At 34.3% G+C, this 26,990-nt stretch overlaps 1 protein-coding gene across 1 annotated transcript; it reads left to right on the top strand.

The window, feature by feature from the left end:
- Nucleotides 1-52: 52 nt before the first annotated feature.
- unc80 (unc80, NALCN channel complex subunit) lies at nt 53-26,990 on the top strand. Its single transcript, XM_029317926.2, is given in 52 exon segments — nt 53-467; nt 564-666; nt 789-837; nt 1,758-1,784; nt 2,355-2,375; nt 2,571-2,716; nt 2,788-2,935; nt 3,017-3,248; nt 3,412-3,488; nt 3,569-3,658; nt 3,724-3,801; nt 3,869-4,008; nt 4,209-4,466; nt 4,664-4,845; nt 4,924-5,111; nt 5,310-5,452; nt 6,573-6,602; nt 7,809-7,938; nt 8,228-8,419; nt 8,515-8,656; nt 8,868-9,245; nt 9,396-9,834; nt 10,170-10,293; nt 10,382-10,580; nt 10,667-10,805; nt 10,920-11,029; nt 11,179-11,369; nt 11,466-11,681; nt 11,755-11,890; nt 11,972-12,250; nt 14,271-14,519; nt 14,739-15,222; nt 15,414-16,047; nt 16,128-16,308; nt 16,366-16,544; nt 16,694-16,942; nt 17,026-17,299; nt 17,368-17,672; nt 17,778-18,203; nt 18,278-18,496; nt 18,563-18,708; nt 18,799-19,126; nt 19,421-19,741; nt 19,848-20,106; nt 20,199-20,402; nt 20,580-20,927; nt 21,195-21,446; nt 21,645-21,749; nt 23,571-23,637; nt 23,639-23,691; nt 25,406-25,554; nt 25,802-26,990. Coding segments are annotated over 51 exon segments (10,602 nt in total). The 5' UTR covers nt 53-467; nt 564-580; the 3' UTR covers nt 26,402-26,990.

Raw genomic sequence — 26,990 nt, 5'->3', positions numbered from 1 at the left:
CGCATTCACCATCCTGCCTGCGTAGGACGAGGGCGCGTAGAACGCGTCTCTCTCTCCTCAGTCACACGCTATCCCGGCTCCAGGGTGCATCGTACACCTCCACATACAGAAAATAACAGAAGTGTGTTAGTAGGTTGAGTGGAACACGTGATGCTCTCTCTTCGCGCGACGATATCATGGTTTGCATACTTTGGTGGCTGCATCCGGAGAACGTTTAGAGTAGTTGAATAATATCGCGCAACGGTTTGCGCCGGCAAAAAAAAGCGTTTTTCTTCCGGCAACTCGGCAAAAATATCTGAATTTTTCGTGTAAAGATAAAAATCGTTCTTATCCTTACTTTTTGCGCCTTCAACATTCGCCGATCGGGAATTGATCCATTGACTGATGAAATACTGTTGACTTCGCTAAGGATAGGCGCACGACGTAGGCGTATGACAGTGAAAGGCGGCAGGATCCTGTTTTACGAGGTAAGACACGTGGCAGCGATGGCAGCACTATTAATCGAAACATGTCCTGCGTCTTGCATTTTTTAAATTAATTCCTTATTTTTGTGATCTTTTTAGCGACAACTGGAGCAAATATGGATAAACGACGATCCTTGGATGGAACCATCCAGGAACATCCTTTGCCTATCCCGGTTCAGATGTTTCTTTGGCGACACATAAGGTCAGCTGATTATGGATTTTTATTATCTTCAAAGATATAATGACATACTCAGCCATAAATAGTGTTTTTCTATCAGTAAATAGGCATTTATTTATTTCTACTATTTTTTACTATTTTTTCAGGCCATTTATTCGAGCTAAACTAGGAAAACTCCATGAAGCATCTTGCACGGTAACAATTCAACCAATAATTATTTTACATATACATATGTATATTAAACTGAGAAAGATAAAGTAAACAAAAATTACATACATTAGAAATATTTAATTCGTAATTATAAAATGTGAAAATATTTAATGCATCCGAAACTGAAAGCAAGATTCATCGAAATGGTCGGTCAAATATTTTCGACCGCGTCTTTATAATAATAGCCCGTGTTTTCGATATCATTGATCCCGAGATATCGATTTAAATTGCGGAAATACATGCTTTTATCTTACGGAGGAATTTTTCTTCCTATTGGTTTTCGCTTTCGTGATCGTCTTTGCCAAAGTTATATGCTTCTTGTTCAAAACTCGCTTCATATGTTTATTAATGTAAACCTGTTTTACTTCATTCTTGAATATACAATATCTTGGGTAACGATATTTTATTATGATCGTTTTGCATCATTACAAATGCGTATTATCGCTTTAAGAACAATAACAGAATTGAGTAAAAATAAATTCAATTTACGATTTTATTATTTATTTAATTAACTATATTTTTATGATATATATGCCTGTTTACAAGTTGTATATAAATTGGAATACGGACAATTAAGCTACGGAGGATCTTAAGATTAAAAAATTATAAATTGTAATTTATCTCCTTAGGTTGAAACAATGCAATGTTTTATAGGATATATTCAATATTGAATATATTCGTTTCCTTGTTGTCCTGCACATATTTTTTCATACTTTACGTTAAATCTTAAAAGCTTTTGTTTCAGTTTCTAATTGTAAAGATTTCGTACAAAGCCGACATATCTCGAGATTAAAGATAATGTGTATATAATTGTTTCGTTTTATTAGTTCTATGTGCAATATCTGCTTAACTTGCACTAACATAAATGTCCTCTCCACGCGGCCGCCTCCACGTGTTACCTGCAGTTCTGTCAACACGCACCAGGCCATCATGTAAGTTGGCTCGCTCGTTTAAAACTTGCCTACTTTGCACACAACTCTGCTTTAGTCATTTCGATAGATCGTATTTCCGTGGTCTTGTCATCTTTGCATCTCGTACATACACTTATTGTGATCAGACAAAATCTGTATAGATGTATCAAATTAATTTTCTAGAATAATTTGAAATGAAACAATGTAATCGAGTGTAAATTTTAGATAATCGTAATAAAATATGTCTCTGTCTTTTATCTTTAATATTGATTCCCGATATAATTAATTCTTAGATTCTGTAAAAGTATTATCGTAAATATATTATATAAAATTCAGTACACACAAAGGCACTTTGTTATAATCCAATATATTTACATGTCAGTATCTGTATTATTAAATATATTAACACAATTCATTCATTATAAAATATAATAACATTTTTTATGTAGCTTTGCTCGTAGTCTGTCGTAAAAATTTGCTATTTTAGCTCACATTTATCTTTGTAAATCTTATTTTCACTTCGCATTATTCGTTATTTTATCATTTTCCAAACATTAATATTGTTTATTAATTCCCAAAACGCTCGCATAGGAAATGAAAGAAGCATGCACGGTCAGTATACATAATTTTTTTATAAAATATACAAAAAATATAATTTATAATATATAATATTATGTCAATAACAAGATAAGATTAATTATTATTTTTATTCCAAAGTGTTAATCCGAAATTTGTAGTTATTATGAAAAATTATGATTACGCAAAAAGTGACGAAATTTTTTTGAAATATATTTCTTCTTTTCGTAGTGTCTTGAGAGAGTTTTAGTGCAAAATCTTCACAATGACCTGACACCCTCGTTAAGCCAGATATTAAGCAACGTGCCACGTTGGCGTTTGATTCAAGCCGCTCTCCCTTACGTTCTTCATGCTACGTCTAGTCTTTTGCACAATAGGTAAGTAACATCGAAGATGTATATATTCTCCAAGTTGAAGTTTCACGCGATGGAAATCATTGATCTTTCAGAAAGGATTTTCAAAGCCTTGGCACGATGGAAACGACTCTTCTCTATATTCTCCACTGGATACTTTTGGATTCGGCTGAGGAATGCTCCGAGAACGAAGCCGATCAGTCCAATCCTTTTTTCTATTTATTTCCGATACCCACTATGACGGTAAATTATTGAAATTGTTATTTTTATGCGATCTGATGGAAACATAAATCGTGATAATAATTATTCTCTTTCTTGGTCCAGCTCTTTGTCTATCTGTTTGCGCCTCTGTTTAATCATTTAAAAGACATCGACTTCAAGACGAATTTACGATTAGAGAACGGCCTAAAAATATGGTCCGCTATGTACGAATGCCGACATCCGGAGGCGTCTTGTTTTACAACGCATTGTCGTGCCAAGCCACGCATTTATTGGAGCCAGTCTTTCAAATCTGCTAAGCATCACTTATTATCTGATGACGTCTTTGTTGGAGGAAGTAAGTTTACTTTGATTAATAACACACAAAGTGTTTTATATATTTGTATAGTATCAAAAAATCTCTATAACATTATATTAAAATATCTATTATATATTTAATCCTGTTATATCGCTATATTTCTCTCTTGTTGACTTTATTAATATCTCTTAATATTTTTCAGATATTGAAAGTCCACCTAGTCAATCGTTTTCATCGGATCAAAGCGGCCAGCCATCCTCGAAAATAATTGATGATGATGTGAGTTTAAAATCAAATAAGTCTTATCAAAGTTTCTCGATTGTATAAAACAAAAAATAATTTTACATAATTAATAACAGCAACAGAGCACTTGGTTATCGTCGCCGAAAGACACAGTTTTCCCAGAAACGATTCCTGAAGAAAGTTCCGGTGCGGAGGACGAACACGTGGTAAGGAAGAGAGTTTGTGACGAATACTAATCGCAAATATTTAATCGACATTTTTATTGTATTAGGTAATATTCAGATTACCATCTTTGAGTGAATCGGAGAGAATGCTTGATGGGGTAAAAGAAGTTTCCACCATATTCGCAGTGAGTTACGCGAGGTAATAACTCGAGACTGAGCGCAGAGCAAATAATATTTTTGTGGCTACCGCAGGGTGAGGCCAGCATCTTTCATGTCGCGATGGGCAGGACGACCAGCTCCTCGAAATCTACATTGACGATAGAGCAGGTCACGGCAATTTCTGGATTAGACACGTGCAAACAATATCAAACCGGAAAAACTGCGAAAACCGGGTTGGCTAAGTTTTACACAAATCATATATTTTTTATGTGTGGAATTTTTATTTTAATTGAAATTATATAAGATTACATATATGAAAAGAAAATCTTTTTCATATAGTTTAATAAATAGGTATTTATATTTTTAATCTCACCTGCGTTGATTTAGATAAAAATAGTTTACTAATTTTTATTAAAGAGCATTTTTTTATTAGAGGCGCGGAGAAGGAGAAAGAGGAGAAAACTTTTAGGGCGGAAAAAGAAGCGCAGGAAACTTCAAAAACACGTGGAAGTTTCTCGGTTCAACGTCAAGCTGCTGATGCAACTACAATGGAACACGCTACCAGTTCTGCAACCGTCGATCCGGACGTTCGTGCTGCAACCTTCCTAGACGTAGCCACTTTAAGATGTTTATTCGTATCTCAATGGCAGGAAGAGGGTGTCTTCTGGGCTCTTCAATTCTTATATTATCGGTAAATTAATTTCAGATTAATTAAAATTTTATTTCTATATTCTGAACATTTAATGTAACATGCAATTATTGTGATTTTTTCTTCTCTTTTTTTTTCTCTGATGCATACAAACTATTTATCAAATTTAAATATTGGTATGAAAGTAATTTGATACTGATTATTATTTAAATATTGTCTTATATTGAAACATATTGCAGACTACGAAGAATCAATGAGGAAATTTCAGTGCAGCAAATGCCACGTCGTCGCAGCAACTCCTTGCCTATACCAAAAATTGAGGTGTCGATTTATCAGAGTCCCGAGAGTAAGAAAAAGGACGTATTAAAGGAAGTAATAGAGGTCCCCGATACACGCGATACTTCTTCGTTGGAAGTAACGGGTACGGTTTATGTCTATCTTCACCATCTCAAGACGAATATTTTTTTCTTTCTCTGTGTAGATTTGGTCACATTTTCAGATTCATCGTGTACTACACGCAAAGGTCAGGACAGCGAATCGAGTCATACAAGACGTGCCAGCGAGAAGTCGAAAAAGCGCATGAAGATGGCCGACCTCAAAGCTTTTGTGGAAACGAAACTACTGTCGAAGTCAGAGAAGGCACTTGAGAAGATTGGCCAGGAGGAGCCTAAAATGTTGTTCGACCAGGTAAACAAATTTTTTTAAATGCTTGATAATAATAAAAAATAATGAGTTATCATTATGTATGATAAATTATAATCAAAGTAAGAACAAAAATTGTTATTGTAATTTTTATATTATTTCTAATTTGATTTCCTGTGTAACTCTACTAACAAAATATATATAACTACTAACTATACATATTTAACATATTTTCATTTATAGGAATGTCACAGAAGTCTCGATACCGGAGATGATCATCTGGCGAAACAAATTTCGACCACCTCAAAGTTTTTCGAGGCAAAGGACGTCGACTACATGAAACATCCTACAAATCTAATTAAAGGAAAGAGTATGCCGAGTTTAAGGTAGGCGCTCGCTCTTTCTCTCTCTCTCTCTCTCTCTCTGTTTACTTTATTCAAAAGGAAGCAGTAGAAAACTTATGATTTTTCTCTTGCTTTGACTTTTGATATCTTTCGCACGTAAATACGCGTGTTTTCACGGCAATTTTTAGCCTTTGTAATTAGAATCACTTTTCTAATTAGATGCAAATGACAAGTTCTAATTTTGTTTGATTTTTATTCATTAAGCTGGGAAAACGAATATGTGACGCATATTTACGTGCAAATATTTTTTTGTAGTGAATTTGTTTAAGAAACTATAATTAATAATATATCGTAATTAAATATCTATGTCGTAATAAATATCCATATCGTAATTAAATATTTATATCGTAATAACAATTATAGCCAGAAGGGAAGTAGTTATGTTTAGGCTGTATGCAACAAGAAACAAACGTTTCTTTAGAGCAAGAATTTCTTACGGATATTGATGATCAATATTGGATAATATAATAATTTTATGTAATTTTTAATATTTTTCTTGATTTTTCATAATCTTAATTAATAATTTGGATTCAATTTCTAATATATTCTAAATTTATAATAACATTTATATATATTTAAAAAAATTAAATAGAGACCATTAAATTAAATTCTAAATTTCATCGAAAGTATTTTTCTATAACTTATAATTTTTTTTCTATAATTTATAATTATTTTCTATAACTCATAATTGTTTTCTATAACTCATATTTATTTTTTAAAACTTTTATAATTATTGTATCCAACATTGATAATTTTGAATAATATTTTCGACCATAAATTGGGTGAATAAATGTGTATGAATTTATATCGATTTTTAATTCTTTTTTAATTTTCAGCATAAATTTAAAAAAATTAGTATTTATTTATTAAGGTGTAGTAGCAATGTTAAGTCTTAATTAAAGCGGTTTATAATTGTTGATAGCTGGATAGTAATTGTGTGACCCAATATGTGGTGCGAGAATGTAGCTCAGATATTTTTCAACAATTAATCCAACGCTTAAATATTGATAAGCCTATCGTAATACTTATGCGTAATGGTCTTTCTCTGTGTGTGTCTCTTTTCTCTCTCTCGTTCGCCCTTTCACCCCGAACTCGTGCTCAGCTGCTTGATTAACGAGCTGACCGCGGGAGGGTAAGTCATCAACGTCACTCAGAGGAAGTTCCGTATTGCAGCTCGGTTCACACGCTTCTTTTAAGAGCTTCGTGCTTTCGGTAGGACGCACATTTACCCCTTAAATACACACCGAAATTCAGTCGCATCGCCAAGAACCTACAACGGCATATAAGGCACATCCAATCCGCTCCATGTTTCAATAATCAATCTCTTTGAAAATAATTTTTTAATAATCGCTTCTGCTTTTGTTACTTTTTAATATGCCATTGTAATAATTTACATTTTGTTGATTCCGTTGTATAATACATAAAATCATCCTGCGAGCAGTACATTTTCTTGATAATTTATATATGTGTGTGAAATGATTTTCTAATATTTGCATTGATGTACCCTATATTTTAAATATTATTGAGCAAAAGCAGATTTTAAATAATAAATCATCACTTAAAAGAAATTATTTAAACAAAACTGATAACATTGACAATTTGTTTCTAACGCTTTTGTTTTTGTTTTATTATTTTATACTCATCTGTACGTATGGTACATAATATTATATCATGTACTAATTTCCACACTAAGCTTCACAATTGAATTTAAATATATTCTCCTTTATATTGCTTCAATAAATTATTGCTTTATATATTTATATCTATATATATTCCAGTACATAGTTCCATTAAATATATCAATAAAAAAAATTACGTACATTGTAGAAATATTGCTGTTTCATATATTTATGCATGATATATAATGAAATAAATAAGAAGTTGAATAACGTTGCCCCTTTTTTGGCTCTTTAATTAAAAATTAATGTTTATAAATATTGATATATTTTTCATATCTAAATTTTTAATTCCATATTTTTACCATTTAAAATATTTTTTATAGTGTTATCAATCTCAATATTTATGCATATAAAAACTGTCTTTTAATGTTTATTTTATTTTTTTACAACTAAAATTTAAGTTTCTATCTAAAAATATATTGTTTTTCAATCTGTGAAATTTAATCGTCGACTATTGGGGGCAACGTTGATAGGAAAAGCAATTAAAAATCATCGTGCATGTGTCGACGGAATGACAGGCGCACGATCGTAGATCGAAATTATATAGAGACAAGAGCATAGTGCTTGATATTGTATATATAGGGTTCACATTGCCAATAGCATGAGGATATTCGAAGACACTTTCTCAAATTTGGTTTTTAATCCATATTATTTTTTAGGTACATCGGTGATACTCGTATCGAGAGAAAACAGAGTCGTTTCTATAGTCAATCTTACACCGCGCCGAATCCTATCATTACTGTCACGGAGCACACGCCAACCCCATCTCCAGATTACATGAAGCGGCAGGTAAAAAAGCTGTAATTTTATGCAGAGCAAAATTGCACTATAATAGAATAATAAAAATTAATTTAATTAATTTTAAAAAATTTTTTTTAATTTTAGTATTTTTTAGTAGGTTTGAATAGTTTCTTTTTATAGTTTCTATATTATTTAAGATTTCTACATTTATTTAATATCTCTATATAATTTAAAAGAAAATAGTCTTAGTAATATTATTACTAAAATAAATTTCTTAAGAGATTAATAATTTTAATCGCAATAATTAAATATCTTCATTGAATTTGTTGCTTTTTAGGGATCTATTGATAGTCAATTGGATCTCATCAGTGTTCAAGGAGGACGTTTGTGTTCCGAGAGGAAACCCAGTCTCACGAGATCTCAGACAGATTCTAATATCACTTATATGAGCGACGAGGTGCCAGAAGCACCAGGCTCCGCATGTTACATTACCAAAGAAGGCGACATTGATCTTCAAGTCGTTTTGAAGGTATATATACGCGTATTATGTATATATGTATATATAAATTACAATAAATTATTTTAAAATTTTATGTCGTCTCGCTCACACATTTTATTGTTTAGGCGATACATTCCGTTGCGTTGCGAGATAATACTTCTTGTACGCCGCGAGTCTGCGAGATTATGTTGAACTTAATGGAACTTTTAATGGACATGGGAGTGATGAAGCATTGTCTTCGGGAAGAGGCCACTGGCAGTAATGCAGGCAATAAAATCTGACTATTCAAATAGTTATATTATTTAAAACGTAGTATTTTATATGACAACAGCTTCTGTCCACTTTGCACTTTTTTACAATTTTATTTTTTCGCATCTTGTATTAAGAAAATTAAATTGCACGATTATTATGTGATAACAAAAATTAATAAAAAATTCATCATATTCTAAGCACTCATTAAACAATTTAATTTTTATAGGATCTGGTACAGGAATCGACAACAAATCGGAAACCGGAAAGAAACACGATTCGCCAGTGGGATTGAATCAACAGGATTACAAGCACAGTGGAAAAGGCAAGCCGACTGCACATAATCTCCTCATGAATTGCGTGATCAGAGTATTGAAGCACTTAGGCTGTCTGCACGGTTGCCTGGACGGTGTGCGCGGACCACAGGCCGATATTTGTCGCTCTCAGGGCCAGACCATTTTGACTAAATTGCATCGCGCGAGCTCCCGTCAATTTTCGCGATTTTTAAGAACGATGGTACGCGAACAACCGCTGACGGACATCTTGGACTTTTTTCATGCGTATGTTGGATACTGCGTTGATCCGAGTTCGCTGTTATCACCACTCAGTGAGTAAATATTAAATATGAATTAAATGTATTAATTTAGAAGATGTATAAACTAAAGAAATTGCATTATTCCTTACAAAAAGATCTTCTAATTTTCTGTTAATATAGGCTTATTTTCTTTCGTATATTAATTCCTCATTTTTGTTTCAGATCAAAAACGAATGTCGAGCAAGTCGCCCGACGTAGCCTGTCAAAGTGGATACGCGACTAATTTCGGCGCCGGAATGATCGGTTCCGGTGCTGGTGGAACTGGAGTTAGTACCTCAGGTACTTCGGGCGGAAACATCGGCGCGACGTCCAGCGGCGTCGCGACGTCTTATAATGTCGGGGGTTACGGGACTCGCGGTATCGAAGGGCAGATCATGGCCTACGTCTTCAAGGTTTTGGTCACACGCCTAGTCGACTCCGCGAAACAGCTAAAAGCGCAGGAGAACATTAGCCTCTATTGCGACGTGCGACAATTGATGACATATGCCAAGGAGGCGCATGGCGGTATTTTTCGACGCGTTGCTCTTAGTGGGATTCTGGATTCCGCGGATCGGCCCAATAAACGGTGTAACAGTAATGTGCAGACGACACGTGTCATAAGGTTCGTGAATATAAATAAGCATGCTTTAAATATATTTTAAAATCTTGAAAAAATACTAATAGGAATAACAAATATTCTTGAGAAAATTTACCATAATTTTTGTTTCATTTTTATTGTTTAATTTTTATTGTGTTGTATTTAAATAATCTTTTCAAAAATGAAGTAGTGTGCAATACACACTTTATACAAACAATAATGATCGCCACAATAATACGTTTTAAAATTAATAATGTTTGGATAATTAAAACATAATTTTATTTTAAATATACTAAAAAGTAAACAACCATTTAAATAAAATTCATGATCTTTTTACACGTTTCTGTTAAATTTCACAGGCATATTCATCAATCGGATTTAGAGGAACACGCGGATATCGGAGGAGACACCTGTTACACCGTTGATGACAGAGGCACGCGAAAGTTTCTCTTTAAGAAGAGGAGCACATCGTCTACTTGCGCTGTAAATACAATAGTAATTATAACTGGATAATAAGCATATTATACCTATTGTTCTATATAATATTAAAAAAGGGGTTGATTCGGGGTAGGCGGGATCGAATTTGCAGAGCCTCCTTGAGACAGAATTGAGCGAGGAAAGTGTGAAAACCAGTCAAAGCCCGTTAGGTAATTTGCGTAAGAAGCACGTGCTGACGCCTCGACAGAGCGAACGTAATTTAGGTATCGAACCTTATCTTGGGCCTGGAAAAATGCGGAAGTCGACGCGATTTCAGTCGATCGGTGGTATCGGTGAGCATCAATAGCTGCAGGAATTGCACGTATCATTTACTGCGTACTATAAGCCATTATATTGAATCGTTCTCCGATCTGCTTAGTCAATTGGTTCCGGAAGGATTACAGTCGAACTGAGTCTACCGATAGCCATGAAAGTAGCGAGTCACCCACAGACGGCACCTTTGTTAGGCAACCCAGTTTCCATTACGGTCCTTATCGTACGTCACGCACCGGTCGCGGGTAAGATGGTCTATTTAAAGACGCTTACTTACTGACTCTTCTGCGCTTATCAAAAAATATTATATTATTTCCACGAAGAAAAATATTAAATTATATATACACAATTCTTTCCAGAGTCGGCTTAACTTTTCTCAAGGCGAAACGTCGGATGGAAGATCAACTGAATAAAATCGGTTTCGGAAAGAGCAAGAAAAAAGAAAGCATGGAAGAGGTGCCTGGCAGCTGTAAGAGAATATTTTCCTATTTTATTTAACTACTTTGTATATTATTGTTATGTGTGTAATTTTTACAGCACAAAATTTCAAATTAAATAATGTTAATATTCGTCGTAAAAATTTTCTACATATGTATGTGTCTATGTCTTTCTGATTAGATTTTAGTCGGAGAAACTCATTGGAGCTCGGCGAGGCTTGCAGAGAATCCGAGTTCGTTGTCTTAAAGGAAAGAAGATTGGTGCCTTGTACTGCGGTATTCGATGGAATGTTACGATTTTCCTTTCTACTAGAGACGTGCCAGCCAGGCTCCGTTCCCGACCCTCATTTAATGGCATCGCTCTTAGATCTTGTAATGATTATTTTGCTGTTTTTGCAAATTATTCTATATTTCTATGTATAACATGATAGAAAACACGATAACACGTATATTGACATGTGATTACAGCCGTATGCTCCAATAGTATCTCGCGCTTGCTTGATACTGGAATGTGCACACTTGGTGCACCAATGCAACAAAGGTCATTGGCCTGCGTGGATGAAACACAACTTTCCTATGTTCCGACCATCTGTGCCGATAAATAATCGAAATGCCTCTACTGCGCTTAGGCGCGTTCATGTATTGCAACGCACTGCAGGAAAATTATTTTATCAATGGGCAGAGGTACTTTTTCTATTGCACTTTTTTAATTAAAATAATTTTGGTGGAATAAAATATAATATTATGATTAAAATAGGCTATAGGAGCACGCTTGGAGGAATTTTTAGCGGAAGATAAACAAAATATGGAACAGGTAACCAATATAGTATCCGACGAAAGCAAACAGAGAGATTTAATTCTAGAAGACGAAGAGGAAGATTTTCTTGATGACAGTAATATTCTTTTGCAAAAATCTTACAAGATTATTTGAGCAATGATAAGTAAAATATAATACAAATTTAATAAATTTTCAGGTAGTATAAATAGTTATGGATCCCAGTGTCCCTTCGCGTTACGTCACGTTGCTTGTATTTTGCTCTTGGAAGTGACAGCATTTTTAAGAGAGACTTACCAAACGCTGCCAAAGTCGAGTAAATTACTGACAAAGGAACGGCCTCCACCATGGGAAAGAATGTATAGCCGAGAAGCAAATCGACGTTGGAGCGTGGCTCTATCATCCATGGGTCATTCACAAGCATCGGCACAAAGTCTTCAATCCATAGCCGGTGAAGTTATTAGTCGTGAAGCTGTCGGTTAGTATAGAAAAAAATATATATAATAAAAATAAATAATTTATATAAAAATTGCATATATACAGGATATTCGGTAATAATCATTCCATCCATCGCAAACAGATAAAAATTGAGGAAAGTTTCCTCTATCATTTTGCAATCTTCGCAATAAATAATGAAAACTTAAAATTACCAACGCAGATTAATATTATTATACAATTATATTATTTTATTGTTGAAAATTTAAGTACATAAATGACGTATACACATTTATTTCCTAAATTCACACTCGTAAAAATGCTTGGGCTTAACTGACATAATCGTATACGTAAATAAATGAATGAAATAAATGTACGTATGTAAAGCTGAATGATCCTTATTCAAGCGTGCCTTTTAAAAACCAGATAGAGATAAAGTGAGAAGGACACAAAGAGAATAAGAAAAGGATATGGAGAGAAAGCTTTTTCTATATATTCTTCTCTCTATTTCTCCTTTTCACATCCCTTTCTCGCTTCATTTTTAAAAGGCACGCTCGAACGAGTGCCGCCGACCGATTGAGGTATCATATTACATGTACGTTGGTCTCTTATCGCGATGACTCCATTTACTCACACAAATGTATTTCATTCAATTTTATTCACATACGCGATTATACGTATAGTTTCGAACATTGATATTTTTTCTCGCATTCTTTTCTTATTTTCTTCGCACTCTCCTCACTTTATCAATATTTTCTTTAAAAGGCATGCTTTTTAAAAACAATAAACATCGTTTGGCTACATATACATACATTTATTTTATTTATTTTAGTTATTTCGCACGCGATTACAATGTCGGTGTAACAATTATTTTCTACAAATACGAAGCAGGAAATAATATGTATACATTATGTATTTTTTTTACTTTTCAACAATAAAATAACGTTATAATGGATGTATATTAATATTAATCCGCTAGTAATTTTAATTAATTTTTCATTATTTATTGCGAAAATCGCAAAATAGTAAAGGATCTTTCTATTCGATTTAACCCGCTTGCATACAATGGGTGTAAAGCGATTATTATTAAATATCTTATACTGTATATATGTATATATAAAATTTATATATATTATATACATATATATTAGGTGCTTACAAAAGTACAATCATACTTTTGCAATTTGCAAGCACCTGATATATGTATACACATACATGTTGCAATGCATACATAAAAATATATTAATTATATATTTATGCAATGCATAAAAATTCAATATTTAAATTTTTAACAGAAAATGCAAACAAAATAGAATTTTCTACAATAATATTTCGATCAAATATACCTGTGTTTCCATTACATTCGCGCGTCTCTATCCGCGACGCTGCATGTGTCGCGCGAGACTAGTCTCCTAGTCCTCATCGCTGAATCGCTGACTCAATTGACTGCAATACTTTGCGGTGTCGCCATCTGACGGCGAAACTTAGAATGAACCGAGCTCGGAGAAGCAGATCTCGTCTGACTAGACGCGATATCTCTCTCTTTCCATCCTTTCCATTAGACACGTGCGTCCTATGCATCCGTTGCGCTGCATGTCTTCTATGAAACTAATCCCCACCATCGACCACAAAACTATGCAACGGTGTCGCCAACTGACGATGAAATTTAACTTTACGTTAGCCGAGAGCCAAGAGTCGAGCCGCAGTCCCGCAGTATGTGGCCGAGTGCCGCAAAGCGAAGATTGGGGAGTCTGTTACTTGTCTAGGCTCAAAATCTTTTTCTTTCCTTTTTAAATAAATGCCAGAACCTGTTGCTTCTTACTTCCTACTGAGTTTTAAAAATTGCAATATGTATGCATATACAAATTGTATGTATATATATATATATATATATATATATATATATATCAACAAATATATATGTGAGAAAGAGCAATATATATATATATATTAAACAATTATTTATTGAACTAGTATTATATTTAATTTTTAATTATTTTTATCTTAGAAATTTTATTTTAAAATAAGTTATAAAATACTTGATATAAATATTAATTTTATAGCGGAGCGTAAAATTAGTTTTGTTTTGTACGAACCTGATAATGAGTCCGAGGGTAGCAGCAAATCGACGGTTACGATTCAAGGAGAAGAGACTCAGAATATTGAAAAGGAAAAAGGAAAAAGGATGCCAGCTCCTCAAAGTAGACCATTTCTTCTTCGTCGTAGTACTGCTGGAACTGGTTCATTTAAAAAAAGGAGTCTTAAACTTCGTCGTAATACTAAAGAGGGCAAGGATACAGAGTGCGAGGCATGTAAGTGAAATTTCAACAGCATAAGAAATCGAGAATATTACAATATGAATATTAATGATTTTCTGTAAATAAAAATTGACATATAATTATATTTAGAAATAAATTTTTTAAAATTTAAACTACATACGTAATAGTGTTACTAATTAATTTTTTATTTATATATTTCTAATAATCAGCAATCACATATATTTAGTAACGTTAGCGATATTTTATTTATAGATACAGTAAAACGTGCAGATTCGATTCAATCTAAGAGAAAAGTGAGTTCGCTTTCTGATAGAAGCGATACATCAGAGCCGGGTGCTGCCGGTGAAGTTAGTGGCGAGGAATCACCAGGTATTCTCAGCGACGATCAGCCACCAGAGAGTCCGAGTGACAGCAACGAAACTGACGAAACCAACAAGAATTTTCCGTGGATGAAAGTGCTTGTACAGGTCGCCAATTCCTTCAATTTTTACTGCTCTCATCAAAATTTTTGCCATCCTTTTTGCCATCGGCGACAGATGCGTGCTACCAGCAGATTGGTAAAGTCTGTGAGAAAGATCTATGGCGAGGAATTTGGTATTTTAAACGGAACGGGTATATTGGACACTGATAAGAAGGAAAATGGCAAGAAAGATAAACGTAGCCGCAAGGTATCCGATCAAACTAGTACGCAGGTATCGCCTGTCCGAAGAAAAGACAGCGTGGGACGCAAATACAAGTAATTTAAAGTTATACTAAAATATATTTGTTGATTGCATAAATATTTATGCTCTAAAATATTGCTAATTACTTAATTAAATATTTTTATTACTAAAATGTGTAGTTTACTAAAAATCTGAAAATATAAATTCATGTAAATAACTATGGTTTTAAAATTATATTTGGTGCTAATTTTGAATATTCGTACAGGATAGAGAAAAATCTAGACGGTTCTCAATCTGGTCGATCAACTCAACGGGATTCTTCGAAAGATCTCGCAGAGCCAGATTCTGAGAGAGGCAAGGAATCTTCGAAAAAAATCACAACGGATGATGATGTTGAGGAGGATAGAGAACCACCGCCAATTTTAAAATATCTAAGGAATCAAGTGAAGGATGCTTTTCACGCACCTCTGGCAACTTTAATAAAAGGAGCTGTCGTTATGACGGAAGACTTGTTTGTGGAAGTGTTGCCTGTCGCGTGGGAACTCTTATTAGAATCAAATCAAGAAGTCGCCGCGTCGGCCGCGGCGCTTTTCATAATTTCGGCCGTGCGAGCACCGAACCAGGCCAGCGAACTGATGCACAAGGGTCTTCAGCATAGTAACACCAGTGTACGCATCAATGCTATTTTGCGATTTCAAGTTCTGTGGAAATTACGATACCAGGTGTGGCCGCGAATGGAAGAGGCGGCTCATCTAACTTTCAAAGTGCCTCCTCCAGGAATAGAATTCACTCTGCCGTCACCGAAGATTGGAATAGAATCTTTACCAGTGGTCGATCCACCTTGGATGCCACAAGTGAAGACTAAAGTGGAAGAGGTCACTATCAATCAAGAACGTCATGTAAGTAATTATCACGAATTATGTTTTATATATTTTTTTAAGATTAATGAATTGCTTATAGCGTTTGTTTTTTATTTTAGAGATCTTTAGTGACTGCGACGAAGACGAGAAAGAAGCAGCAAACCGAATTGATTAAGAAAGCTCTTCAGGCGCAAGATGATAAAAAGCGGGAAGAAAGAGAGAACTTTTTGATAACAACAATACCGATTACTGTCCAGGCTGCTTATGAACCCAGTCCAATAGGAGATGATCATGACGAAGGTATGTACTTATTTTGTTAAAATATATTCTTTGATCATAATTTATTTTTCAATGCAGGTAATGTGGGAGATGAGGATGCAGGTGAGACAGTTCAGAGAAATACGTCACATCACAGTCAGTCGGCTCTCTCATTGTTTCCCTCGTCGCTATGTTCAGCGATTGTTCAAATTATTAATCTTCTGGATGATCCAGCAGTCTCCGAAGATGGAAACGCCGTATATGAAGTGGCATATCAAGTAAAACAAAATAAATTTATAAATTATAATTACACATACATTATTTAAATATTATTATTTAAAATATTATTGAAATTAATCTTAATAATTTTATCTATCAAAAATAAATAAATAATAAATTTATAAATTTATAAATTTATCTATATCAGGTGATTTGGAGTTGCTTGGTAGAAGACAGTGCTTTGTTTCTTCGATACGTGCTGGAACGTCTGACGAGAGAAAAGCAAGAGTTGATGTTCAAGATTTTAAGACATCTTATTAGATTTGTACCAAAATTGCCACAACAAGCTGCGTTCGCCCTGTACAATTATATCATTGGATACGTTATGTTTTATGTGCGTACTCCGCATGAAGAAGGTCAAAAGTTAATTGGAACTGCGCTGTCTATTCTATGGATGGTAAATTCTGCTTCTTTCTCAACTTTTTTACAAACCTTTTTTATTAATACGAGATTGTTGATAATGATTCTCTCTGATGTCAGGTTGTACACAGTGTACACGGCATTATGTTTAAAGATCTAAAGCAGATTCTGCGAAAGGAACAGTGCGACGCGTCAATTCTGCTTACGGCAAACGTTCCGTCGGCGAAAAAAATTATTGTTCACGGTCCCCAGGATCCCGATGCCGGAGAAATACCCTCCCAATTTCCGGTCCAAGAGGACACGCAATTTTGTCAGATACTTCGAGAGTCCTTAGACTTTTTCGGTATCGAAGAATCGAAACATCACGAATACTTCCTTGTGGATTACAAGACGCGTTAGTTTTTTTATTTACTTTTACTATGCATAAGAATTCTATTATACGCATTATTTGTTAAATTTCAGATCAAATACATAATCCGTCGTCATACGTGAGAGATTATTATTTCTTCAAGAGATCTCAATTTCCGCAAATTGAACTCATTCATATGAAGCCGGAAGACGCGTTTAACGCGTTGCAACGGCAGGAATTAAGGCACAAGTTTGTAGAGATAGGAAAAGTGCTGTTGACCTGGGCAATCTTGAAGAATGTCGATATGGTGGTGCAGAGAGTCGTATTTCTTCACGAAGAACTCATGAAGCTACCGTCATTTCCGCGTAAAGCGTTAGAAGCGGATTTGGATCTGTACAAAGGTGGTGAAATTGGAAGAGTACGTATTTAGATATTTGATTTTAATTAAAACCATCGCGTGTTGCACAATAATTATTTTACAAATAATTTTGTTAACGTCAAATCCTCTTCCGCGATATTACAGGAACTTCTCGGGCTGGACGTGATGCATAAGTTTATGTGGGTCAGATTAATCGCGCGCATGTTTGAAGCCATGGCTGGCAACTTTGCGTATTCCGGCGATATCCATCTTTTTCTAAACGTTTTGAATGGTGCACTGATTCTTCACAGCGAGGATTCATGCATTCTGCGTTACGTTGTGGCAACTTACATAAATGCAGCGCATAATTTCAAGAATATTTTTTCGACCAACGGTTATCTGCTAATCATGCCGACTTTATTACAATTATATTCGACGCATCAGACAAACAAACTCGTAACGACTACTGTCGAATATGCGGTCAAACAATTTTATCTCATGAATCGTAAACCTTTTATTCTTCAAATGTTTGGCAGCGTATCCACTATATTGGACACGAATGAGATGAGTATCCACGGCGAAGCTCATAAGGTTTGTTTTTTTCCTATAAATAAAAAATACACGCGTATATCTTTAAAAAATGATAATGTGTTATTTATGGTAAGGTTCCTTCTACGTGCCTGTTTAATTTGTTAATGAGTTTGGAAACTCCGTCGCCGGATCCACTCAATATAGGAGAATTGGTGAGAGAAGAGAAACCTTTGAAAGCGATAGACTTCTGTTATCACGATGAAAACGAAATGGTCAACGTGCTTGATTGTATATCTCTTTGCGTGATGGTGATAGCTTACGCACCTGACGCTCTTAGAGGCCAGCAGATGTTGGTAAGAATTTATTACTAATTTATTTGATCAAGTAAATCTCTTATAAAATTATTGCATTTTAAATAGATAATATTAGAAGCAGTATTGCCGTGCTACGTTCAGGAGATTCAATTACCCACGTATAATAGAGAAGGCAAGACAGAAAAGGAGATAATAAATCAATTAGCCATTGCAGTGAAGACATTAGTTAACAATTCTGAAGCATTGACAAAGTGTGTACTGAATTTATCATAATTTTCTTTTTATAATTATTTCCTCTTCTTCTGTCTTTACGAGGTCTAACATCTCATTAATTCTCGTAGATATTACAATGGTCCGCAAAAATCTAGCCCCGAACATAAAGGGTCCAGTCAAAAAAATTACGGCAAAGGTCCGTATTCACCGGGTTATGATTACGAGGATGACACTCACACGACAAAGTACATAGAACATTCAAAAACTCGACATTTTTACGATCGAGACAATGAGGACGCTGAGAATTTCCACAAGAACGAATTCAGAAGACCTCGCAATACTTTATTAAATATGGTTGGAGATTTCGTGACTCGTTGTTCCGCTCGTTTGGTAGAACTCAACAAGAAATCTCAGGACGGAAAGAATATCGAGTTGTTGGATTCAAAATGTCACGTGGTAAATTTATCCATTCTCTTTTTAACATACAATATTTAGTTTATTGCTATACAATAAATATAATGAATAATTGAGATAATTATTTTTTTATAAATTAATAAGCTATTAATAAAAAACGATTTTTTTGCAACTAATTTGTCACACAAAAATAGAAAATAGAAATATTTTTCACATTTAATAAAAAATGTTAATAATATAAATTAATAATGACATTATGACAAAATAATTCGTCTATGCATGCAGAGGATTTAATAACTGTAATGTTGTAAGTAATGATTGCGTTTCTTTATGCAGCGACTAGCCGATATTGCTCACACTCTCTTGAAGATCTCTCCGTATGATCCCACTACTATGGCTTGCCGTGGGCTTCGTAGATATATGAACGATATTCTTCCTTCGACTGAATGGGCGGCCGACGACATGAGACCGGCATTAACACTCATTCTCAGAAGATTGGACAAGACTTTTAGTAAAATACACAAGAAAGCATCGATCAGAAGGAATACCAATTGGGTCGCCGCCAGTAATCTTTTAAAAGGAGTTTACGAGACCCTGTTGAAATGTCCGTACATCGCGCACTTCCAATATTTGAAGACACTGTTGAATACCTGTCAGGTAAATGTTGAAAGAATTTTGTCTATCGGCGAATTCGTTTTTATTTTAATTTAAATGAATTTTTAGTTTTATTTAATTAATCAATTAATTGTCATCAATTTTTCAGGCCTTGATTGTCGGAGATACTCCCCCTGAGGACGTAACTTCTGCTTCCGCAGCTGCTTTAATGAGCAAGATACCACCTCCGCATTTCTGCTCGACAGTGTTACGTCTGATTGCATTGCACGTGATATCATTCGGCGAGGGATATTCGTTGGAAAATGTTCTCAGCGGTCAGAACATGTTCGCCACCCAGACACGTACCGAGAATGCGATGTTGAACTTGCTGATACCATTATTTCTGCGCGTTGGGACCGGAAGAAAAGGTAAAAATGCATCATTATATAATATTTTATGCAAGAAAGTCATGTTACGAATTAATTATTTGTGTTACTGTCTTGCGTTACTGATGATTTAGATGTACCGAAATTGAGGCAAGCAGACATTAGTTTTGCTCTAACGGCAGTATTGAATACGCTTTGGCCACCGAGCGTAAAAGCAGTGCCATTGACGGTGCAAAAACCGCCGACAGATATGAGAACCGGTAGCCTAACATTCGCCGCGAGAGATCCGAAAACTTTGACAAAAACGTCCTTAACGTTATATCAAGTCGCGTTTCTAGGTAAGAATTTATATCCAACAAACAATTTAACAAAATTTACAATTAAACAAAATCTTACGAGAAAGTTAGAAAAATAAATTATTTTATAGTTTTTATAAAATTATATTGTTATGTGAATTACATTACATATTTTTCGCTGTTATGAATAATGCTTGATGTCCGAATGCTTGCTTGCAGCGCTTAAAATTATGACGATATGTTTCGAAACTGAGTTGAGAACGGAATGGCCGAAAATTTTGCGCACAATGCGCCTTCTGAACAAGCGAAACGAAGCTTCCATATATCTTTGGAACTTTATAGAATTCGTAGTAACCCACCGTACGGCTTTATACATCCAAATGCTCCCATTCATCATTCATAAGATCGGACAGGCGCCGATATCTGAACACGAGCGAAACATGCATACTATCATACGCGAAAGAATTAATGGCAGCATTATTGTGCCAAAATCTCGCGGAGCACTATTGATGGATCTCATTCACGAATTGAAAAAGCTGAAAGAGGAAATCGAAGATCGAAGATTCGGTTAGTATATTTTAACAATATAAAATAATTTAATTACTAATTACATATTTGAGTTTCTCCAATAAATAACATATCGCGTTATTCAAAAAGATATTATATAAGAAGCATGATTTTATTGTCTATTGTTCAAATCTATCTTTTCTACAAAAAATTAAAATACATATAAAAGAAAATGCGTTAATTAGGAATAAAAATACATTTACATAAAATCGTAGATTAAGTTAATCGAGGATTATTGATCAATTATTTTGTAATTATAATATATAGATGAAATGCAACCGGAACCTAAGAGAAGCGTAGTGGACATGCATCCGATAAACGAGGGTCAACCGCGTACTCAGAGGCCGTCTCTGATGGATCTTCTGACCGGTGATCTAGGATCTAGATCTCACATAAATCGTACACCCTCCGAGACTCCGGTGCCTCATTCTACATCCCAATTGCAGCCATATTCGACTCACTTGAGTAAAACAATGCTGTCCAATCAAATAACAGCGCTGAGCAGTACTCGCATTGGCGGTATTATACTATTTCTTTATTTTCCGCATCGTAAATATCAAAAAATTACAATATTCCCAATGTTATAGCAATAATTTTGACAAACATTTAATCAGATTCGAACATTCGACTGCATTGCTAAATATTACACAATTGCACAAGCGCATATATTTTTCTCTGAAATTGCAATACCATCGATAGTACATCTCTCAATTGCAGGATCTATATCGAGTGCTAGCGCAGGATCATCCACTTTGCGAGAAACGAGCGACACGATTACTGGAGAGACCTGCGTCGAGCAGCAGTCGACGTCGGCGACGACAGGTATTCCATCTCTTTCGATGAATAAATATAAAGAGGTTCCCTCTCTAACTGTCGATTACGATCGATGCGACTGCAAGCCTCTCGCATACATTTCATTACTGTCGTACGCGCAGTACGAAATCAGCTGACCGTTACCACAGTTGGATCGAGCCATTGTCTATAGATCACTGCCGACAATCTTTCTCAGTGACTCTCGACGGTTGCTCTCTTCCTTTATGCTCGTAGTTTCTTGCGCGGTTTGCATCGTCTTCACTTTCATTCCCCTTTACAGTGAGGCTTGCAACTTGAAGAGTTTAGCGTTCTCCTTTCGTTTACGAACAAGAATTCCTTCTCTCGTCAACGGACGATTACGTTGTCGTCCTCTCTATCCCCGTCTGAAAAAAAGATTCCTCTTGTTAATCGCATATATCATTTAAGGCGCCATGTGTTTTAAAGGCATAAGAGTCGTTTGCGTCTCTCTCGCCGGTCATATGATTGACACATTGATCATTACGTTGCTTCCATTGCTAGCTAGGGAACGGAGGTAAGCGGACCGATTGTACAACTCAATCAATTCTGACACAATCTATGATATATATATACATATATATATCCTGCTGGTATGTGCCCCTCTCACGCTTATCACTTTTTCGTAATTTTGATATCTCGATCGCTCTTCCTGTTTCTTCCGTCGTCTACCACAGTCTTCGTCCACTTCTTGTTGCCTCCTAAGTCCACTCTTCTACCGTAAAACGAGATTGGTAAAATAATAATTTATAATTACATAATGTATTTATTTACGTAACAATAAATAAATTATATATCATCAGATGGAGAAGAAATTGTATTGAAGTAATCAATATAAAAACTATAAAGAATTTTTAAAGACAGAACGTGGTGTGCAATCTCATTTCGCGGTATTTTCTCTTAGAACACTGATATTTATTATCGTCTCCTCTATCACGTTTTATACGCAGAATCATAAGGAACTTATTACATAGCAGTATTTAGACAATGGTAATGTCCAACAGTTGGTACCCTATATTGATCGTTGCGTAGACTCTCTTACGTAGTTGCTTCGATGTTCTATCGCCTTCTCCTTCATTCAAAAGCACGAAACTAACTAACTGTCGCTGATTGTTTTTACAGTTAGCACAACAACAACAACTATCAGTATCAACAGTTCCGTATCAACACACTCAATTTCAGCAGTCTTCGTAACTCGAAGATACATTTAATACGCTGATCTTAATTTAATTGACGCAGATAAAATCAAAATTCTTCAGCTTGAAATTATTTGCTTTACTACAGCTTATTCTGATAATCTTTCTATAACATGATATACACAAATACTCAATATATGTTTTTCTAGTCGAAGCAACATCGTACAGATATTTAAAGAACATTTCACATAATTATACATCACGCATACGTCAATATACCTGCACATAATATTTCGTCTCTTTGGAGCTCTCATCATTGCGGTCATTTTTTATCGAGCTAAATTATATTTACATTATAAAATTAACATATATGGAAAATAAACTCACTTTCAGATTCATACAATATATTTCAAAGCATATATCGAAGAATTCTTTGTAGAGTTCCATGAATGATTTTCAGGATCTTCTAAATCTATAACTTTATATTTAGACTACATGACACTTTATGGCATCATATTTACATCATAATTAATCAATATTACTCTGGTTAAAAAATGTGCAACATCGACGCGATATATGATCGTGAGCAACATATCGGCGTGATTACTATATCGTGGTGTGGTCTGTCTTACTTGTTATCCTTCCCCTCATATTAGACGTTCGATGTGGCATGTTTCAGATAGATTCCAACCATCTTCTACTAGCGATGAACGTAACCATGTTAAACTTCATCCTATCTTACCTCACCAAGGCGCCAAAGCTGCGCTTTGTCTCTTCCGTAGAGTTTAGAAACTCATCAGGTAAATCCCCCAATCCCCGCTTTAGCTTATACATGATATACTAAGTCATGTCCTTCTGAAATATCCCTATTTTTTCCTTCTGACACGGTATGGTATTTAATTATATTACTGCAAAAAAATTGATGAATTAAATAAACTTGTAGAAATTTATTCTGTGAAATGCAGTTTCTAATCTTCAATTTTAAAAACTAAAATTTAATTTTAAAAATATGATTTAAAGATATGATTTAAAATGGTATATCTTTCCACAAAATAGATTTCTATTCAGTTCTTTTAATTCATTTATTTTTTATAATAACATTGACATATTGCACATGTAATTCATTTTTCACTAATTTCATTACCATATTCTTATAAAGATGGTTTCGAACAGGAATTTATGCAAAAAATGCAAGATTGTAGAAAATATTTCTTTTATCTTTGACACTTATCTTATTTGCATTAATCAATTATTTTGTATATATTTGCATATCGCACAATTATTTTTGATCGATATATGAAAAAAATCAGCTTTATTGATAATTATCTAGGAATCGAAATAGGAAAAAATAGAAACAGATTTGTAGCTTAGATATTTCGTGAAAATTTAGTTGAGCTATTGCATGGGGTAAAATATAATATATAATAATTATACATGCATATATCTTTATACAATTTTATGAATTATGGTGAACTTAATATAATTTATGAAAGAAAGAATATAAAAATAGATATTTGATTATACATATTGAATCACATTTTATCTAACGAGATATCGCTATTAATTATGTACATCACAGTATCTAATATCGTTTGCAGAAAATAGAAGTGTGTTATTATATTACCCGAATAATCAAAAACACTCAAGCACATTTCTTTTCTCAAATTTTATCAATTCTAATGCACAATGAATTTGCAAAATGCTTTCTTAACAACTCCTTCTATATAAGTATCTGTTCATCAATATTTAATGGGCGTGTAACACTTGTTTATATGTAAATGTATAATTGATATTTTCTGTCTTGCAATATTCTTTCACATTGTTATTTTTTTATATGAAGGAATATTTAAAATTGCTTCGTATGTTTTGTTCATAAATACAATCTTGCATGCATGTAATAAGTACATATATGTTCTCTCTCTCTCTTTTTCTTTCTCTCGCTCTCTGTAGGAATATTAATATGCCTCAATCTTTAACATGCAATCACATGCGGTATCATATTGTACATGCAGAAGATGATGTCTTATCACCATAATATCTTTATAAAACGTTACATAGTAATAATTTATGATAAGTATATCTGCTATTTTCAGTCATGCATTTACAAGTATGGAAATAATTTAATTTTATCAAAAATATGAGCTACACTCGCTTAATATCAAATGCAAATGTTTTATTTTATAATAATGATTGAACAATCTCTCTATTGTGCAACAAGAATGCACCTTATAATTCTCTGTAGAATTCTTATCGTCACATACGTCTAAGAATGTTCAGATTCAACAGTAGCGTATACTTCTATATATAATATTGTAAAAGAGCTTTTGTTAGATGTAGTGTCACATGTTTCATAGAGCACAGAACGCGGATATAATTATTATATTCCTGCGCGCTTCGAAAACAATCTAAAAAATTGTGAATACACTTTGAAAGAGGAGCATGAGTAGATGGAGCGTAGAATAGAATCTGTGAATAAGACAGTAGACGCGACATGATCGTCGACTATCCCGCCAGGAGAGACAGTGACGAGCCAATTAAGCCCGAGCAGTCCAATCGAAGACAATTCTGGAGAATTCCGTACCGACAGGCCTCGCTTACAACGTTCTATGGGCCAAAGCAAGAAGACTTTCCGCTTAAGAAAAAGTCGAAAGAGTCACATTGAGGTGACAAGCTTTATATATTTATGTATATTTAATTTTATATATTTTCTATATTATTATCTATTCTATAGTATCTAGTAATATCTTATATATTCTATAGTATTATTTTTATATCAATACATATATCATTATTATGTTATCGAGTCTATTTAGCTTTATCCGAACTGCTTATTTTACAATTTAATTATTTTCTAATTCGTTCAGCTTTAAATCTTCCTTCAACGCAGAGATATGTGATATTATTTTTCAGATGACCCAGGCAAAAACCGAGCAGCAGGATGCAACTATTCCGGAGCAAGCCACGAGCTCGCCGAAATCGGTCGCGCAGACGTCAACAGCATCAGCAGGACCGTCAGCGGATCCGCCGTTATCTAACATCCCATCCGATTCTTCGTCCATTCGTTCCAGGCGAAGTTTATCTGTTCGCAAATCAGACGGGGAAAAAAGTAGCAACGTGCCAGCGGATCAGCTTCACGGAGCTACGCATCAGCATCATCACTGTCACCACTATCATCACCATCTGCATCCTCAGGTGTCGGACGTTTCCTGGGACGAAGACACGTCCAGCACTTCCGGATACCGTGAATCGTACAGCATGCAGATCATGTCATTGGATGGTAACGCTCGGTCGGGTCAAGCGCCGCCTTTAGCGTCGCCAGATCTGAATGATATGCCATCCACAAGCAGCACGACCACTAATTACATAGCTTTCGACGGCAGCTCCCCGGATTGTTCGTTCAACGGCAGCGGAGGCGAGAAAACTGCTTTACTAACTTCGAGTCAGAGAACAACTTCTCAACATTCCTTATTGATGGTCTTTCCAAATCAAGACGAAGATACGTTGATATAAGTCGCAAAATCATTTTTTTTTAGACTGACAATTTAATAGAATCATCGAAGATGAAGGGTTCTAAAGAAATAGGGATGATTTGAAAAATGAGACGTTTAAAAAATATCGGGATTATGAGTGTGTGAAAGATTATACATTTAATTGATCATTTCTTACTTTTTTTGTAGCTAATGAGATGTATGTGTCCTGTTGTTATTTGGCATAAAATGTTTTTATATAAATTTATTTTACTCTATTGTTATAAATTGTACATGTGAAATATATATGTATGTATGTATATCAAAGTTTGAACTAAAGTAAAATTTTTGTGAAACATACATATATACGCTCTATTAATTACAGAATTTTTGTATTATATCAAAAGTAGAGCTGATATGTGTAATAAATTATAAATAGATATCTTTTAATAAATTATTTAAGTAAAAAGATAGAAAATAGAGAATGATTCGGAAATATTCGGAAAATCATGTGTATTTTGATGCTTTTAAAGATTTTATGCATTAGAGAGTATGCCCTAATTATATTATTTATATATGCTGCGATTGTATATATAGACATATTTGAAATAAAAACGATCTATAAAAACTCA

This window comes from Nylanderia fulva, unplaced genomic scaffold, assembly GCF_048542155.1.
Source record: "Nylanderia fulva isolate GAGA-0341 unplaced genomic scaffold, ASM4854215v1 Scaffold3, whole genome shotgun sequence".
NCBI lineage: Eukaryota > Metazoa > Arthropoda > Insecta > Hymenoptera > Formicidae > Nylanderia > Nylanderia fulva.
This window is presented reverse-complemented; position numbering and strand designations above follow the sequence as displayed.